Source organism: Chelonia mydas, chromosome 7 (genome assembly GCF_015237465.2).
Source record: "Chelonia mydas isolate rCheMyd1 chromosome 7, rCheMyd1.pri.v2, whole genome shotgun sequence".
Classification (NCBI taxonomy): domain Eukaryota; kingdom Metazoa; phylum Chordata; order Testudines; family Cheloniidae; genus Chelonia; species Chelonia mydas.
In genome coordinates, this window is record NC_057853.1 from 119,882,074 (window position 1) to 119,899,261 (window position 17,188).

The 17,188-nt window shown below is 49.1% G+C and overlaps 1 protein-coding gene across 10 annotated transcripts in view; it reads left to right on the forward strand.

Moving 5' to 3' along the window:
• Window positions 1-2,038: 2,038 nt before the first annotated feature.
• The window catches only part of SLF2 (SMC5-SMC6 complex localization factor 2), a 57,272-nt gene continuing 42,122 nt past the window's right edge, over window positions 2,039-17,188 (forward strand). For 3 of the 10 annotated variants that reach the window (XR_005226350.2, XR_006292066.1, XM_043550555.1), the window contains exons 1-4: window positions 2,161-2,348; window positions 13,138-13,181; window positions 15,160-15,869; window positions 16,988-17,045. Coding sequence is in view for 3 of the 10 variants with exons in the window: in XM_043550555.1 (XP_043406490.1) it covers window positions 2,239-2,348; window positions 13,138-13,181; window positions 15,160-15,869; window positions 16,988-17,045 (922 nt within the window). In the remaining 7 variants the exon portion in view is untranslated. Of the gene's footprint in view, window positions 2,349-13,137; window positions 13,182-15,159; window positions 15,870-16,987; window positions 17,046-17,188 lie in introns of those variants that run through there. The other 7 variants (XR_006292064.1, XM_043550554.1, XR_006292065.1 and 4 more) reach the window with 6 other exon arrangements.

Consider the following 17,188-nt stretch of genomic DNA (forward strand, 5'->3'; position numbering starts at 1 on the left):
TCCCCAGTTTCCTTTCTATGGCACTGTTCTGAGGAGGGAAATCATAACCTCTTTTGCACTCTAGTCTTTATATTCAATGTAGCAGCCGTGTTAGTCTGTATTCGCAAAAAGAAAAGGAGTACTTGTGGCACCTTAGGGACTAACCAATTTATTTGAGCATAAGCTTTCGTGTTTATCAAATGTTTATTAATGTAATTAAATGTTTATCAATGGGTGCTGGAAATGGCCCACCTTGATTATCATACACATTGTAAGGAGAGTGATCACTTTAGATAAGCTATTACCAGCAGGAGAGTGGGGTGGGGAGAGAAAACCTTTTGAAGTGATAAACACCCATTTTTTCATGGTCTGTGTGTATAAAACATCCTCACTGCATTTTCCACTTTATGCATCCGATGAAGTGAGCTGTAGCTCACGAAAGCTTATGCTCAAATAAATTGGTTAGTCTCTAAGGTGCCACAAGTACTCCTTTTCTTTTAAAGAAATGAGGATTTCACATCCCAGCTATTGATAAGTGAGTTCTTGCCAGACAGGATGCTCTCAAACTAAATTTCCTTTTACATCTTCTAGGCACTTCCCTTTCTCTGGAGGCGATAGGCACTATCAGGACAGGATTGTATCCTAACAGCCCACTAGCACCTTCTTTCAATGTGACTAGGTTGGAATGTGAGGAGGTGACCGGTCGCTTCCCAGCTTACGGCTGCCTCTGTTGCTTAGCCAAAGGCCTTAGCCTAAGAACAGGGCCTCAGACTATCACAGTAAGAGAAGGCTCTTACACCGGCAGACAGTGATTTTGATTCTTGCTTTTATACCTCTATAACTAGCCAAGTGCTAAGAATACACCTAAATTCTTAGAGTATAGGCCTTTACAGACAGGCCTGAATATCTGTATCCTAACAGCTGGTGCTAGAGGTTGCTGGTTATGCTTCTGATTTCTCTGAGCCTTTGGCTAAGGCTTGAGGTTTTTGTCTATGCCGCACAGGCAACCATTCGTGTTACCTACTCGGTGAATCAGACTAATATAAACCCCTTGCCTAGAAAGGCACTGTTTGCTCCAGGCAGGGGTAACCTGGGAGGAAAGCTTGGTCGAGTGGTTGGATGCTCCTCTAGGATTTCGGAGAGATGGGTTTGAGGCCTGCTTTGTCAGAGGCTTGCTGTGTGACCTTGGCCAAGTCATTTATTCCGTTTTCCAGCTGTGAAACAGGTATAACAGCACTTCTCTGCCTCAGTGGGGTGTTAAAGAGACATGGATACTATGGTTACGGGTACCATTCAAGTACCTTAAACAGGCCCATATGGGTTTTGCGCTGCTGGCTGGTCACCTCTGCCTCTATTTACACTAGGTCAGTGCTCCCCAGGGTTGAAGACTGCTGCTCTCAGGAGCTTTGTCTGCACGAGGGGACCCCCCTACATTGTGCCCCTACGACAGCTGGAAGCACGGGTCTTGCTCTGCTTAAATGTGCTTGTGGCCCTACATCGAGGGCGGGGATCGGCGTGCGGCGATGGACCGCGGGGAGAGAGAGAGAGGAGGCTGCTCAGGGGTGGGGCCAGTCTGGGGGAATGGGGCACTGGCCCCTCAGCACCAGGCAGGGGGTTGCTGACTGGCCCCCCGCTGGAAACAGCAGTAGGCTGGGCTGTCAGGGCAGGGCCCAAGCAGTGACTGAGCTGGGGGGGGGTGTCTCTCCCGCCAATGAACCCCGGCGGCCGGGGGGGGGGCGGAGGGTCATACTCCCCTCACACAAGGACGGAGCCTGCCGCCTGCCGCCTGCCACCGGCCCCAACCGCTTTGTGACGCGCAGACGACGCTTGGCGCGCGCAATAAAAACACCGGCGCGAAGCTTTCCCGCCCTCCCCCTCGCGCGCCGGGCACGGACCAATGGGAGAGGGAGAGGCAGCACGAGGCGGGGCCGCCAGGCACCTTCCCACCCCCTTTTCCCCCGCCTCTATCCGTTGGGAGGCGGAGAGGCTCTCGCTCAACGTCGCTCCCCCGCCCTTACAGCCTAGCAACCAATCAGAGGGACGCTCGTTCTCTTGTTCGACCACCCCCCCCCCCATGCATCGTGGGAGCCAATTGGAGAGTTCGCGCCTCGCCTACGCAGCCAATCAGAGGTCTGCACGCAGGAGGGGCGGTGCCGCTCCCGGCTGGCGTTGGAGGGCGGGCCGGGCTGTGGGGAAGGCGGCGGGCGCGGCTCTGGTTTCCTCTCGCGCCTGGGCGGAGGCCTCCGTGCAGCCGGAGCCATGACCCGGCACCTCGGCGCTGGCTGCTCCGCACAGGGCTCTCCCGGGGGGACCCCCGGCCGCCATTTTAAGCCGGCGGCCGCCGGGAGAGAGAGCGCCCGAGACTGCAGGTACCGGCGGGCAGGACCGGGGCTCTGGGGCGCGGCAGCGGGTGTGAACAAACGTCCTGGCCCGCCCCCTCTCGGCGGGGGGTGACACCCCCAGGGAGACCGCAGCGCCCAGCGTGCCCTGGGGGGGGCTGTGCCTCCCCCCCCACCGCCCCCCCAGGGAGACCGCAGCGCCTAGCGTGCCCTGGGGGGGGGGGGGGGCTGTGCCTCCCCCCCACCGCCCCCCCAGGGAGACCGCAGCGCCTAGCGTGCCCTGGGGGGGGGGCTGTGCCTCCCCCCCCACCGCCCCCCCAGGGAGACCGCAGCGCCTAGCGTGCCCTGGGGGGGGGGCTGTGCCTCCCCCCCACCGCCCCCCCAGGGAGACCGCAGCGCCTACCGTGCCCGGGGGGGGGGGCTGTGCCCCCCCCCCCCCCCCCCCCCCAGGGAGACCGCAGCGCCTAGCGTGCCCTGGGGGGGGGCTGGACCGCCCCCCCAGGGAGACCGCAGCGCCTAGCGTGCCCTGGGGGGGGGGCTGTGCCTCCCCCCCCACCGCCCCCCCAGGGAGACCGCAGCGCCCAGCGTGCCCTGGGGGGGGGCTGTGCCTCCCCCCCCACCGCCCCCCCAGGGAGACCGCAGCGCCCAGCGTGCCCTGGGGGGGCGGGCTGTGCCTCCCCCCCACCGCCCCCCCAGGGAGACCGCAGCGCCCAGCGTGCCCTGGGGGGGCGGGCTGTGCCTCCCCCCCCCCCCGCCCCCCCCAGGGAGACCGCAGCGCCCAGCGTGCCCTGGGGGGGGGGCTGTGCCTCCCCCCCCCACCGCCCCCCCAGGGAGACCGCAGCGCCCAGCGTGCCCTGGGGGGGGGGCTGTGCCTCCCCACCCCACTGCCCCGCCCAGGGAGACCGCAGCGCCCAGCAGGCCCGGGGGGGCGGGGGGGCTGTGCCTCCCCACCCCACCGCTCCCTGCACAGAGACCGCAGCGCCCAGCGTGCCCTGTGGGGGGGCTGTGCCTCCCCACCCCACCGCCCCCCCAGGGAGACCTCAGCACCCAGCGTGCCCGGGGTGGGGGCTCTGCCTCCCCCCCCTGCCTCCCCCAGGGAGACCGCAGCGCCCAGCATGCCCGGAGGGGGGCTGAGCCTCCTCCTCCCCCCCCGTCTCCCCCAGGGAGACCGCAGTGCCCAGCGTGCCCTGTGGGGGGGGGGGGCTGTGCCTCCCCACCCCTCCAGAGGAGATGGCAGCACTTGCCATGTGCTGCTGCATCTCAGTTTTTCTAGGAGGATTCTCCCACATAGACATTTGCAAGTGCCCAACTCAGAGGAAAATAAGTTCTGTTGCCTGCTACACTCCCAAGTTCCACCCACTTGGGACACTGTCAAAACAGACAGATGCCTTCTGGGCTTGGTTTGGCCTTCATGAGATGCAAAGTGCATCTCGTGGTTTAGGAGGGCTGTTGGACTCGCCTCCGTGGAGCTCTGGGTGGTTGCTTATGTAGTTCCTGTGTTCACCTGCTTGTGAGGAAAAACTGCAGCAGCGCCAACACCCAGATGAAGAATTGATAGTGTTGTGTTGCTTAATAACAGGTGCTGATGGCAAATTGATCTCTCCACTCTTCGGAGGGTGGTAGGTGATGGGCTAGCTCTTTCTTTACTTTTATTTGATGCCAGTGGTTCTGATAACACAAGATAGCTGAATGGCAGACTTGGGAGCAAATTGAAAATGGTGGCTGACCCAAGAAGTACTAATTCAGGAAGTCAGGAGAATGAGTTTGTGAGTGTGGTTTTTGGAAGGGGGGGGTGGGGGGGGGGTGAGAAACCTGGATTAGTGCTGGAGGTGACCCACCTTGATTATCATGCGCATTATAAAGAGGGGTTTCAAAGGGGGATGGGCTGTTGCCAGCAGGAGAGTGAGTTTGTATGTGTGTGTGTGTGGGGGGGGGGGAAGGGTGAGAAAACCTGGATTTGTGCTGGAAATGGCTCCACTTGATGATCACTTTAGATAAGCGTGGGAGGAAGCTTTGTTTCATGGTCTCTGTGTGTATATAATGTCTTCTGCAGTTTCCACGATATGCTATGCATCCGATGAAGTGAGCTGTAGCTCACGAAAGCTCATGCTCAAATAAACTGGTTAGTCTCTAAGGTGCCACAAGTACTCCTTTTCTTTTTACGAATACAGACTAACACGGCTGTTACTCTGAAACCAGTCATACTGCTGTGTGCAGAGGTTGCAGCTGTCAACATGTGCTGGTCTGTTTTGAGTCCAGGAAGAATTGTAGCCAATCAAGAGAACTAGTCTTAAGAGCTCAGATCAAAAGAGAGAGCTTCTGTTTATCTTTAACTCTAGTTGGCCTGTCCCAGATATGACTAATACCAGCTCATGATATTGAAATCAAAGCAACATGAGGGTGGCACCAAATGAAAATTTTTTTATACCAGCTGGGTTCATCTGTCCAGCTGTTTGTGTAACCCATGCTTGCTTGGTGTGGTGCTGTGTCCCTCTCTAGTGGCACCTAGCCCAGCTAGAGCAGGGGTTGTCAAACTGGGGGTCGGGACCCCTCAGGGGATCACGAGGTTATTACATGGGGGGGGGTCACGAGCTGGCAGCCTCCACCCCAAACCCCACTTTGCCTCCAGCATTTATAATGGTGTTAAATATATTAAAAAGTGTTTTTAATGTATAAGGAGGGGGTCGCGCTCAGAGGCTTGGTATGTGAAAGGGGTCACCAGTACAAAACTTTGAGAGCCACTGAGCTAGAGATTGAGTCTGCTACAGTCTCGAGTAAGAACCATATGGCTTTTAGTTTATGCAGTTGAGGCTCGTACACTAAGCTTCAGAGGTCTCAAGTTCTATCCCGCCCACTGATGACCAGGTTCTATTGGTGCTACACTTGCAGTCAGCTGAATTCTGCTGATGACTTGGTCAGCTCCATCCCAAATTTTCTGTACGTGACAGGAGGCTTTCTCCTACATGATGGAGCACCTTATTTTGCTCTTCTATTTCCTTTATTTTTCCTCCATCTTAATATTACCTGTTCTGGAGGGAAAACAGGTATGGTTTCATTTTCCTCTCTGTATTACTTCCTGTTTGGGAAAGTGAAACTGATCTGTGTGGCTTTCGTTCTTTGTGAAGCGTTCAGATGAAAGTGGTTATTTTGAAAATGTGTGTTGGCCAACTTGCATCCTGTTACTTTGCAGACTTTGAAAAGACTGTCATGAGATGGTAGATGTTAAAACGCTTCCAGGAGGACAAAACGAAGTCATAACTCTATAGATATATTAGTTTGAGTTGCTCCATTGCGACAAGGGCAGATATGTTTGGTACCTTGCTCCCATTTTGTGTAACTGTGCTTTGTCTGATGGACTAGCAATATTGGTGCTGCTGCAGATTTCTTTAAAGATTAAACATGGATCTTACTGGATCTGAATAAGATGGATATAGATAATAAATAGTTTGGAAGGGCTGTGGGCCCTTATGTTCTTTGGGTATTAAAGTCCTTTATAAGGAACTTTTGTTAAAAATAGGCTTGTGCTGTTGTTTCCTGTTGTATGAGATATGAAGAAGGCTTGAAAAGTGTTAGATGGGTTGGTTTTTTTTTTTTTTTTAAATTGAAGGATTTTGTTTGCTTCTTGTCTTATTATCAGGAATGTTGAGTAAGATCATAGAATCATAGAATATCAGGGTTGGAAGGGACCCCAGAAGGTCATCTAGTCCAACCCCCTGCTCGAAGCAGGACCAATTCCCAGTTAAATCATCCCAGCCAGGGCTTTGTCAAGCCTGACCTTAAAAACCTCTAAGGAAGGAGATTCTACCACCTCCCTAGGTAACGCATTCCAGTGTTTCACCACCCTCTTAGTGAAAAAGTTTTTCCTAATATCCAATCTAAACCTCCCCCATTGCAACTTGAGACCATTACTCCTCGTTCTGTCATCTGCTACCACTGAGAACAGTCTAGAGCCATCCTCTTTGGAACCCCCTTTCAGGTAGTTGAAAGCAGCTATCAAATCCCCCCTCATTCTTCTCTTCTGCAGACTAAACAATCCCAGCTCCCTCAGCCTCTCCTCATAAGTCATGTGCTCTAGACCCCTAATCATTTTTGTTGCCCTTCGCTGGACTCTCTCCAATTTATCCACATCCTTCTTGTAGTGTGGGGCCCAAAACTGGACACAGTACTCCAGATGAGGCCTCACCAATGTCGAATAGAGGGGAACGATCACGTCCCTCGATCTGCTCGCTATGCCCCTACTTATACATCCCAAAATGCCATTGGCCTTCTTGGCAACAATGGCACACTGCTGACTCATATCCAGCTTCTCGTCCACTGTCACCCCTAGGTCCTTTTCCGCAGAACTGCTGCCTAGCCATTCGGTCCCTAGTCTGTAGCGGTGCATTGGATTCTTCCATCCTAAGTGCAGGACCCTGCACTTATCCTTATTGAACCTCATCAGATTTCTTTTGGCCCAATCCTCCAATTTGTCAAGATCATCCCAGTTGTGTGTGGGGTCCTCCTGAGTCCTTTTTGATGGTCTCGGATTTATTGTCTCGGATTAATACTTGCACATTAATTGAAAGAGAGTGTTAGTAAAGGCTTTTTCCCCCCTTGAAAACATAAATAAATTGAAGTAGGTGTTGACAAAAACATTTTAAAGTCTGACTGAAAATCTTTCCCCTCTCAATTACTTGCTTTCATTCTTTTAATTATTGTGACACTGTCACTTCACAAGTTCTCCATCTTCCAGGGCTGATGACCTGGATTTTCAATGTTTTTTGGGTTTGTTTTTATTTTTTTGTTTTTTTAAGAGGAGGCAAAAATGCACTGCTTCCCCAAATACGCACAAACCTATGCATCCTTTTAGGTTTTTTCCCCCACTGAGTTATTTGTCTTTGTCGTGTTTGCTTTTATCAGAAGTATCTAATATACTCCATTGTCTGAGAGAGGATATTAGTCTTGAGTGATCATTGACCTATTAATAGGACAGATACTATCGCCCATGGTTACAAAAGGCAATGTGTCTTTAAGGTCTATCCTTCTACCCTTTCTGTTCTAAATTTTACAGTGACATTAAAAAAAATACCAAATAAAATTGCATAGCATTTATTGTTTTAACCCTGAAAGAAAAGCATATATACTCAGGTTTTTCTGTCCCTTCTTTTGGACTGAAGTTTCTGACCACTGTTGCTTCAGCGTGCAAGGGCAGGGAAGATGGTACTGCTGTGGGCCTGCAGGGAGAAGGCTGGAGAGTAGAGCTTTCTCCAAGAGCTTGCCTTCTCCTGCTGGGTGAGGCAAAGGTGGAAGATCATTAATTATCAGAATAATGATGATCAGGGTGTTTTATGTACTATTCATGACTTGTCTATCTTGATAGTATGTAAAATTATTTTCTCCTAAGTATGGATTTCCCCCCAGGTGTGGCTGTGATGTTACATCTACCCTAGATGTTAACAAGAATACATAGTTGTTATATGGTCATATAGTCTGGTCACAGCACACGTTTTTTGCAATTGTGAGTATACTCTGAAATTCAGATTTTAATTTAACCCATTTAAATTAACGTTAGGTGCAGGAAATTTCCCGTGTGAGTGCCTTAAAAGCAACAAAATCAAAAGTTAGTGGTGGTTTTTTTTAAATATAAGGTTTCTCCTCCAGTCTTTTTAAAAATCAGATGTAAAAATTAATATATTAGTACTCTTAAAAGGTGACTGAAAAGTGCTATAAACTTAAGCCTCAGTTCAGCAAGGTACTTAAGTATGTTCCTAACTCTAAATATGTGGGTACTGTAGTCACACTGACTTTCTGAAGGCATGTGCTTAAGTCCCTGAATTGAGGCATTTGCTGGACTTCTAGATACAGAGCTAACTGTCCTCTTCTGGTTCAGAGCTAAAGACAGTTTTGTAACATGTCTCTCCTTGCTTAATTCCAATATAACAAGCTATCACTTTAATCTGTAAAAGCATAACCAAAATATGGGTAATTGGAGATCTTAAATGACAGTCCTCAACAAATAAAGCTGGTCTTTGTCATCTTATACTTTCCATCTGCATACTAATTCAGTTTGACTAGAGTGTTAGAAAGTACACTCTGGTTACATCACCCATAGGAAATGATTTTAATAAAGATCTCTCACCATACATCACACTCCTCCTTTCAACATCATTTGTTTGGAACCTAAAGAAACTTCCACAAATAAAAATAGGAACCATCTTGCAAGTCAGTAATAATTTCCTTCTCTTCTTGGAAGAGAGTGTAGATGGTGGTCATTTAATTATTTTTGAGTTAGACTGGGGTGGCTAACCTGAGCCTGAGAAGGAGCCAGAATTTACCAATGTACACTGGTAAAGACCCACTATAATATTTCAGTAGCCCCCCGCTCCTAGCGCCTCCCACCCGCTGGCAGCCCTGCTAATCAGTTCCTCTCTGTACCTCCCGATCATCTGTTTCATGGTGTGCAGGAGGCTCTGTGCGGGAAGGAGCGAGGGCATGGCAGGCTCAGGGGTGGGAGTGGGAAGGGATGGAGTCGGGGCAGGGCCTGTAGCAGAGCCAAGGGTTGAGCAGTGAGCATCCCCCCCCCTCCCCCCCCCCCCCCCGGGCACACTGGAAAGTTGGCACCATGATTCCAGCCCCAGAGTGGGTGCCTATACAAGGAGCTGCATGTTAACTTTTGAAGAGCTGCATGTGGCTCTGGAGCCACAGGTTGGCCACCTCGAATTAGACTGTTACGGGTTTCCCCTGGGGTGCCTCCAGTGGCAGGACTTCAGGAGCCAGGCTGTGCGGCTTCTGGCCTCCAGCTCTGGCTGCTGCCCTCTGGCTCTGGTCCCAGGCTCCTGCTGCTATGTGGCAGGAGCTGGCCCTGGGTGCTGACCCCCTGGTGCTGGCTGCACAGCAGTGGGCTCCAGCCTGCAGCTTCAGCTGTGTAGACCCTGCTGTGACCACGCAGCAGCGTGCGCTGACCCCCGTCTCAGGCCATTCAGGCTCAACCCTGCCTCTCCCCCCATTGCCCTGGGCCCTCACTGCCTTCCCCCTCTGACCTCCTCATCCAGGGCTTAATTTGTCCTGGGGCTTGCTGAGAAAAGTGGATTAACAAACATAGAAGTATCACTTTTCACAGCAGACTTACTAACTAGCTGAGAGGCTGTGGTAAGTGGTACTTGTATATTTGTTAGTATCGTATCATTTATCACAGCCTCCCAGCTAGCTACTGAGTGTGCTGTGAAAAGTGATATTAACAAACATGCAAATATCAGCAAAAACGAGGCGTCTTTGTGGCACCTTAGAGACTAACAAATTTATTTGGGCATAAGCTTTCATGGGCTATAACCCATTTCACCAGATACATGGAGTGGAAAATACAGTAGGCAGGTATAAATACACAGCACATGAAAAGATGGGAGTTGCCTTACCGAGTGGGGGGTCATTGCCAACAAGGCCAATTCAAGTAGGGTGGATGTGGCCCATTTCCAACAGTTGACAAGAAGGTATGAGTAGCAACAGAGGGAAAATTATTTTTTGTAGTGACCCAGCCACTCCAAGTCTTTATTCAAGCCTAATTAGATGGTATCAAGTTTGCAAATTAATTCCAGTTCTGCAGTTTCTTAAGTCTGTTTTTGAAGGTTTTTTTGTTGAAGAATTGCCACTTTCAAGTCTGTTGTTGAGTGTCCAGGGAGATTGAAGTGCTCTCTTACTGGTTTTTGAATGTTACAATTCTTGATGTCCTATTTGTGTCCATTTATTCCCTGTCTGGTTTGGCCAATGCACATGGCAGAGAGGCATTGCTGGCATATGATGGCATATATCACATTGATAGATGGGCAAGTGAACGAGCCCCTGATGGTGTGGCTGATGTGGTTAGTGCTATGATGGTGTCCCTTGAATAGAAATGCGGACAGAGTAGGCAATGTGGTTTGTTGCAGGGATTGGTTCCTGGGTTAGTGTTTCTATTGTGTGGTGAGTAGTTGCTGGTGAGTATTTGCTTCAGGTTAGGGGGCTGTCTGTAAGCGAGGACTGGCCTGTCTCCCAAGGTCTGAGAGTGAGGGATCGTCCTCCAGGATATGTTGTAGATTCTTGATGATGTGCTGGAGGGGTTTTAGTTGGGGGCTGTAGGTGATGGCTAGTGGCATTCTGTTATTTTCTTTATTGGGCCTGTCCTGTAGTAGGTGACTTTTAACCCAGGAACCAATCCCTGGAACAAACAGCATTTCCAACTCTGTCTGCATATCTAACTTCAAAAATAGACTTCAATGAGAAACTGCAGAACTGGAATTAATTTGCAAACTGGGGAAGGGGGTTGTTAGAAGGTTATAGATTGCTGTAATAAGCCATAAAATCCACTGTCGATTGAGTCCATGATTTTTAGTAAAAAGAAAAGGAGTACTTGTGGCACCTTAGAGACTAACGAATAGTATTCCTTTTCTTTTTGCGGATACAGACTGACACGGCTGCTACGCTGAAACCCGTGATTTTTAATGTGTAGCAAAAATTTTAATTTAAGCTCCCAGGCTTTCTTTTGAAAGTATTGTGCTGGTTTCCTTTGACGATTAGGACTGATAGGTCAGAGATAGTGATCACTTTGTGAAAAGCAAATTCACCCACATGTGATGTAGTGTTTTTTGTCTCTCATCATTTTTCTGTGTGAGTGCATTTGACAGCATAGTGATTGTCTAGTTTCACCCACATAGTTGCTATTGGGGCATTTAGTGCACTGAATGAGGAACACCACAGATTGTGCTAGGCATATGTAGGAGCCATGGACCTTGAAAGGTGTTTTTTTGGGGGGTGTTGATCATTAGAGATAGGGCATTGCAGCATCTCTAGTGTTACTTCGCAGTGTGGCTGTTCTAGCTCATGCTAGACTCAAAAGGAGGAAATTGAGTGCACTTATACTGAAGTGGGAAGGAGGAGAATTGTAAAGGTCTTGAATGGTACGAGGAGAAGCTTGAAGTTGATGTGTTGGAAGAGTGGAGTCGGTGGAGGGATTCAGATAGGGGCATGATGTGATTATTGGATAACAAAGAGAGAAGGCAGTGTGTTCAGAGAGGAGGAGGTTGCAATTGTTGTTGTAAATCAGGGATGTTTTAAAAGCTATACCTATCTCCAGAGCTTGATCAACAAGACTGGTTGGTTGATATTTTCAGAGTTGAATGCGGGGGTTTTAGTCACACAGGTTCAAATGAAATTAATGGAAGCAGTGTGGCTAAATCCCCTCATCAACTTTGAAAATCTCACCCTTAAAAAATGACCACTTAGTACCAGGTTTCAGAGTAGCAGCTGTGTTAGTCTGTATCTGCAAAAAGAAAAGGAGTACTTGTGGCACCTTAGAGACTAACCAATTTATTTGAGCATAAGCTTTCGTGAGCTACAGCGAGAAACTGCTGAATTGGAATTAGAATTCATTTGCAAATTGGATACAATTAACTTAGGCTTGAATAGAGACTGGGAGTGGCTTAGTCATTATGCAAGGTAGCCTATTTCCCGTTGTCGTCGTGTCCCCCCCCGGACGTTCTTGTTACACCCTGGATTTGTGCTGGAAATGGCCCACCTTGATTATCATACACATTGTAAGGAGAGTGATCTTCTACACTTTCCACAGTATGCATCCGATGAAATGAGCTGTAGCTCACGAAAGCTTATGCTCAAATAAATTGGTTAGTCTCTAAGGTGCCACAAGTACTCCTTCACTTAGTACCAGTGTTCCTTCTAATTTTTCCCCCCTGTGTTTGGAATGAATTTTGTTCGTATCGGTGCACATAACAAAATCCATGTGGTAGAGGTGGGGCTGAGGGGTTTGGAGTGTGGGAAGGGGTGTGAGGGCTCCGGCTTGGGGTGCGGGCTCTGGGATGGGGCCAGGGATGAGGGGCTCAGGGCTGGGGCAGTGGGTTGGGGTGCAGGGATGTGAGGGCTCTGGCTGGTGAGGTGGCGCTAGGTATGAGGGGTTTGGGGTGCAGATGGGGGCTATGGCAGGGAGAGAGGACTCTCCCCACAGCAGCACCTGGGCTGGGGGGGGAAGGCACCTCTCCCTGCCACAGCAGCTCCAGGGCTGGGGCTTCAGGATAGGGGGCCCTCCCCCGGCCCCTGCAGGTCTGGTCAGGGCTTGGTTTGGGGAGGAACACCCCGTGACAAGTCCAGGCTGGGGCCGGGCCATGCTGCGCTTCCCCGGCCCTGGCTGGGCCCCGGCATAGTTGGGGCTGGGGGCCACCCTGGCCAAGGCAGGTCCAGGGCTGTGGCATAGTTGGGGTGGGGGGCTGCCCCAGCTGTGGTAGGTTGGGGCAGGTCACGGCAGGTCCCCGAGCAGGTTCCCTGAGTGCTTCCGCGTAGCTAAATAGGCTGCTGTGTGGCCATACAGCTTGCAGAGAACTTAGCTTAGTACTTTATTTATAAAAAGAAAAGGAGTACTTGTGGCACCGTAGAGACTAACCAATTTATTTGAGCATAAGCTTTCGTGAGCTACAGCTCACTTCATCAGATGCATCCGATGAAGTGAGCTATAGCTCACGGAAGCTTATGCTCAAGTAAATTGGTTAGTCTCTAAGGTTCCACAAGTCCTCCTTTTCTTTTTGTGAATACAGACTAACACGGCTGCTACTCTGAAACCTACTTTATTTATAGTTTCTCATTCCATTCAGAGTGGGAAAAGGAATTATGTCATCTGCTTGTTTTTTTCAAGGCTTTATACTGGACAGAATGCTATTGGAACTTAGTTTTGACATTTACAAAATTTTCTGTAACGAATGGGTAAAATATTGCAGGATTTCAGTTTTATCTGTTTCTTACGACAGCATTGATATTATAAAAACTGTATATTTAGGCTATAATACTTCTGTTTCCTTTTCAGAAATCAGTCTATTACAGATTTCTTCAAACCAGCTCCAAAACAAGGTAAGTTAATCATTGTTATGAAAGATCGTACATGAGTTTTCTTAAATTATACAAGTGCAGAAATCTAACTAGAAGTCTCGCAACTGGAAATAAGTTTAATCTATAGAAGACCTTAGTTCAGGGGTGGGCAAACTATGGCCTGCGGGCCGGATCCGGGCAGTTAGGGCATTGGATGTGGGCTAGATCACCACCCCCGTGGCCCCACGGGCCCCGCACTGCTCCCGGAAGCAGCCGGCACCACATCCCGGGGGGCGGGGGGGGCAGGATGGCAGAGGGCTCTGTGCACTGCCCTCGCCTTCTGGCACCGCCCCCTGCAGCTCCCATTGGCCAGGGACGGGAAACCACAGCCAGTAGGAGCTTTGGGGGAGGTACCCGTAGGCGAGGGCAGCATGTGGAGCACTCAATCCCCCACAGCCCTCGAGCTGCAGAGACATGGTGCTGGCCACTTCCGGGAGCGGTGGGGCCCGGGCAGGCAGGGAGCCTGTCTTAGCCCTGCTGCGTGCTGCTGCCACCCCGGAGCCGCTGCAGGTAAGTGGCACCGGGCCAGAGCTTGCATCCCAACCCCCTGCCCTGAGCCCACTCGTGCACCCCACACCCCTTCTGCGCCCCAACCCCTTGCCCTGAACCTCTTCCTGCACACCATACCCCCTCCCACACCCCGCACTCCCAGCCCCCTGCCCCAGCCCTACATTCATGGTCCTGCATGCAATTTCCCCACCCAGATGTGGCCCTTGGGCCAAAAAGTTAACCCACCCCTGCCTTAGCTGTATAACCAGATGTGTAAGTAATGTTGCTGATCAAATAGGTCCGATGTAACCCTGCATGAATTCTAGTAGGGTAATAATGGCAAGGTTACAAATTTCCTTTCCATTGAGGCTAGTTAAGCTAGATGGTGGATAGTAACCCAAGCTGTGGCACAGTTTCATTTTTATGTTTTGGGCATGAAAATACTGTTTGAAATTTACGTAGTGCAAGTGAACATTGAATTACTTAATAGTCTGTTTGGCTGGTGAGAGAGAAAGATGGAGTCTGTGGATATGTCTATGCCAGAGGTGGGCAAACTACGGCCCACGGGCCACATCTGGCCCATGGGACCCTCCTGCCTGGTCCCTGAGCTCCTGGCATGGGAGGCTAGCCCCCGGCCCCTCACCCCCCCCCCCCCTCAGCTCACTGTGCTACCGGCACAATACTCTGGGTGGCAGGGCTGGGAGGGGGGCGGGGGTGGTCAGGGGACAGGGAGTGGTGGATGGGGCAGGAGTCCTGGGGTGGCCATCAGGGGGAGAAAAGCAAGGGGGGTTGGATAGGGGTCGGGGGCCAGGCCATCACGCCTGGCTGTTTGAGGAGGCACAGCCTCCCCTAACCGGCCCTCCATACAATTTTGGAAACCCGATGTGGCCCTCAGGCCAAAAAGTTTGCCCGCCCCTGGTCTATGCTGTGCAAAAAAGGTGTGTTCTGAATTTGGGTTAGTTAACTAAACTAGCAGTAGAGAGACAGCAACTCAGTTCTTAACTTTGGTTAGCAGGTTGAGTTAGTCTCTGGGAGCATGGCATTGAACTCAAGCTGCTAATCCAGCTCACGAAAGCTCATGCTCAAATAAATTGGTTAGTCTCTAAGGTGCCACAAGTACTCCTTTTCTTTTTGCGAATACAGACTAACACGGCTGTTACTCTGAAACCTAATCCAAATTAGTTTTTAACTCGGGTTCCCATAGAGGTTTTAACTCAAACTGCTAAACAGAGTTAAAAGCTGAGTTGCTCTTCACTGCCATGCTAAGGACACACCCTTTTTAAACTGAATTAAGGACACACCCTTTTTTTGCAGGACAGACATACCTTTTCTTTATTTGACTGTAGGTTCTGCATTGTTACTTCATATTTTGTGTCTAAAAGCTTTTTTATTTCTCTCTATAATAGTGTGGTGACTAAATTATGCATAATTAATTTTTATATTTTGTATCTCTTTAAATTTGGCAATAAAGACAGAATTGTATTGTGTTCTCCGGACAAAAGAAATGTAAAAAATGGGGATGTTGAACTGTCGGTCATATGTACAGAACGATTTGAAAAGAAAATATCATCTCAGAAGAAAACTAGAAGGGAAAAGATTCCAGTCCAATCGCCAAACAAGAGTCCTGTAATGGATGACTTATTGAGAGGAGCTAACAGAGAGAGAAAGGACAGTCCAAAAATTTTAGAGAACAATAGACCATGCATGGTGCTAAACAAAAAGTATCCAAAGGTTGTGGTTCGAAAACTCCTTATGTCTGCAGGCTCTCCCAACTATTCCTTGACAAAAAAGGATACGACTAGTAAGAGAGAACCTGGGAGGAATGAAACGTGTCCAATTAAAACAAGAACACCGTTTTATGAAAATGGTTGGGAACAGCGGATTGACTGCGTGGATCTAGAGGAGGCCAGTTCAGATGTTGCCAGCAAATGGGTTTCAACATCAGAAGCTGACATCTTAAAAAACTATGCCAGAAGTAATGGTAACGTGAACAATAAACCTTTGTGCCAAAAAGCAGGGCATTCCACAAAGCTCCAGTACAGCCCCGTTGAATCTCAGTTTTGGTTACCACTGGAAACTTACTGCAAAGAAGGAGAGAAGAAGAGACAAAGAATGGAACAACCTAAACTGCAGCCCTTCAGTCCAGTAAAGGTATTCTTAGGACCAGGTATATCAAATCAGGTAGGTCTGCAAGTGTCAATAAGGGCCAAACCTCTGACCAATATTTTAGATGAATGTGATTACATACAGAATATATTACATAGTATTGGCTTTTTAAGCAAAACATTGATAAAGTGATTACTAGCTATTTTTAGGTTAATCAGAAATAACTAGCTGAAAAGTTGCCTGGTTAAAACAGAAGACTACCGAAGCTAGGTATAAGTTTACGCTAACACACCAAATCTTGAGGACCCATCTGATAATTCATAACCTTAGCCATAAGCATTGAGTGATAGGAAGGGACATTAGCTCTCTTCCTGGCAGCAGTGGTTTGCTTTCATTCTCAATTTTCAGTGCAAACACAGTGCTTTGATGGAAATTGTAGTCCCTCTCCCAGTGGTAAACTTAAATGCAAAGGCAGGTGTACTGATGCTGGAAACCAGTAAAAGTGTGCAAAAATAGTATAAAGTGACGTATATTGATATAACTGATGGCGTTTTATTTAAAAAAAAAAAAAAAAAAAAGCTTATGTTTTGACAAGGTAATTTTAGGTGAAGCAGTGATCCTCTCTCCCTGTGTGCCACTTTTTAGGTATTTACAACTTTAGAATTAAGGCAGCGGTTCTCAAACTGTGGCTGGGGAATCCAAAGTGGTCATGACCCTATTTTAATAGGGTCACCAGTGGTGGTGTTAGACTTGCTGGGGCCCAGGGCTTCATCCCTGTGCGGTGGGGCTCTGGCTTCGGCTTTAGCCATGAGCGGCGGGGCTCAGGTTACAGGCTTCCTGCCTGGGGCTGAAGCCCTTGAGCTTGGGTTTTGCGCCCTTCTCCCGGCCTGGGGTGACAGGGCTCGTGTGGGCCTGGGCTTTGGTCCCCACTCCTGGGGTTATGTAGTAATTTTTGTTGTCAGAGGGGGGGTCGCGGTGCAATGAAGTTTGAGAACCCCTGAGTTAAGGCATAACACTCTTTTTGATGTGAACCTTACAGCCAAGGGAAACAAAAAGTAGTTTTAAATAAATGGGAATGGCATTAGTATTTTTTTTCTAAAATTGAATATGCTATTTATTTCACCAACCGGCGAGCCCTGTTTAAAAACACTGTCACGCTCAACCAAGTAACTTTTTTTTCATCTTATTAACAGGGCAATGGATGTCTTTTAAGAAAAAGATCAAGCTCTGCTTCATGGGAGACTGCCTCAGGTAAAAACAACAATGCTAATGATGTAGAATTAGTTGGAGCAAACAGGTTATCTCATTTTAATGATTGTCCTTTATTAATGGCTAGATTCCTTTTGAAGTTTGAATACTCCTTGTATGTGCCCGAAGATGAATTGAGACTCTCA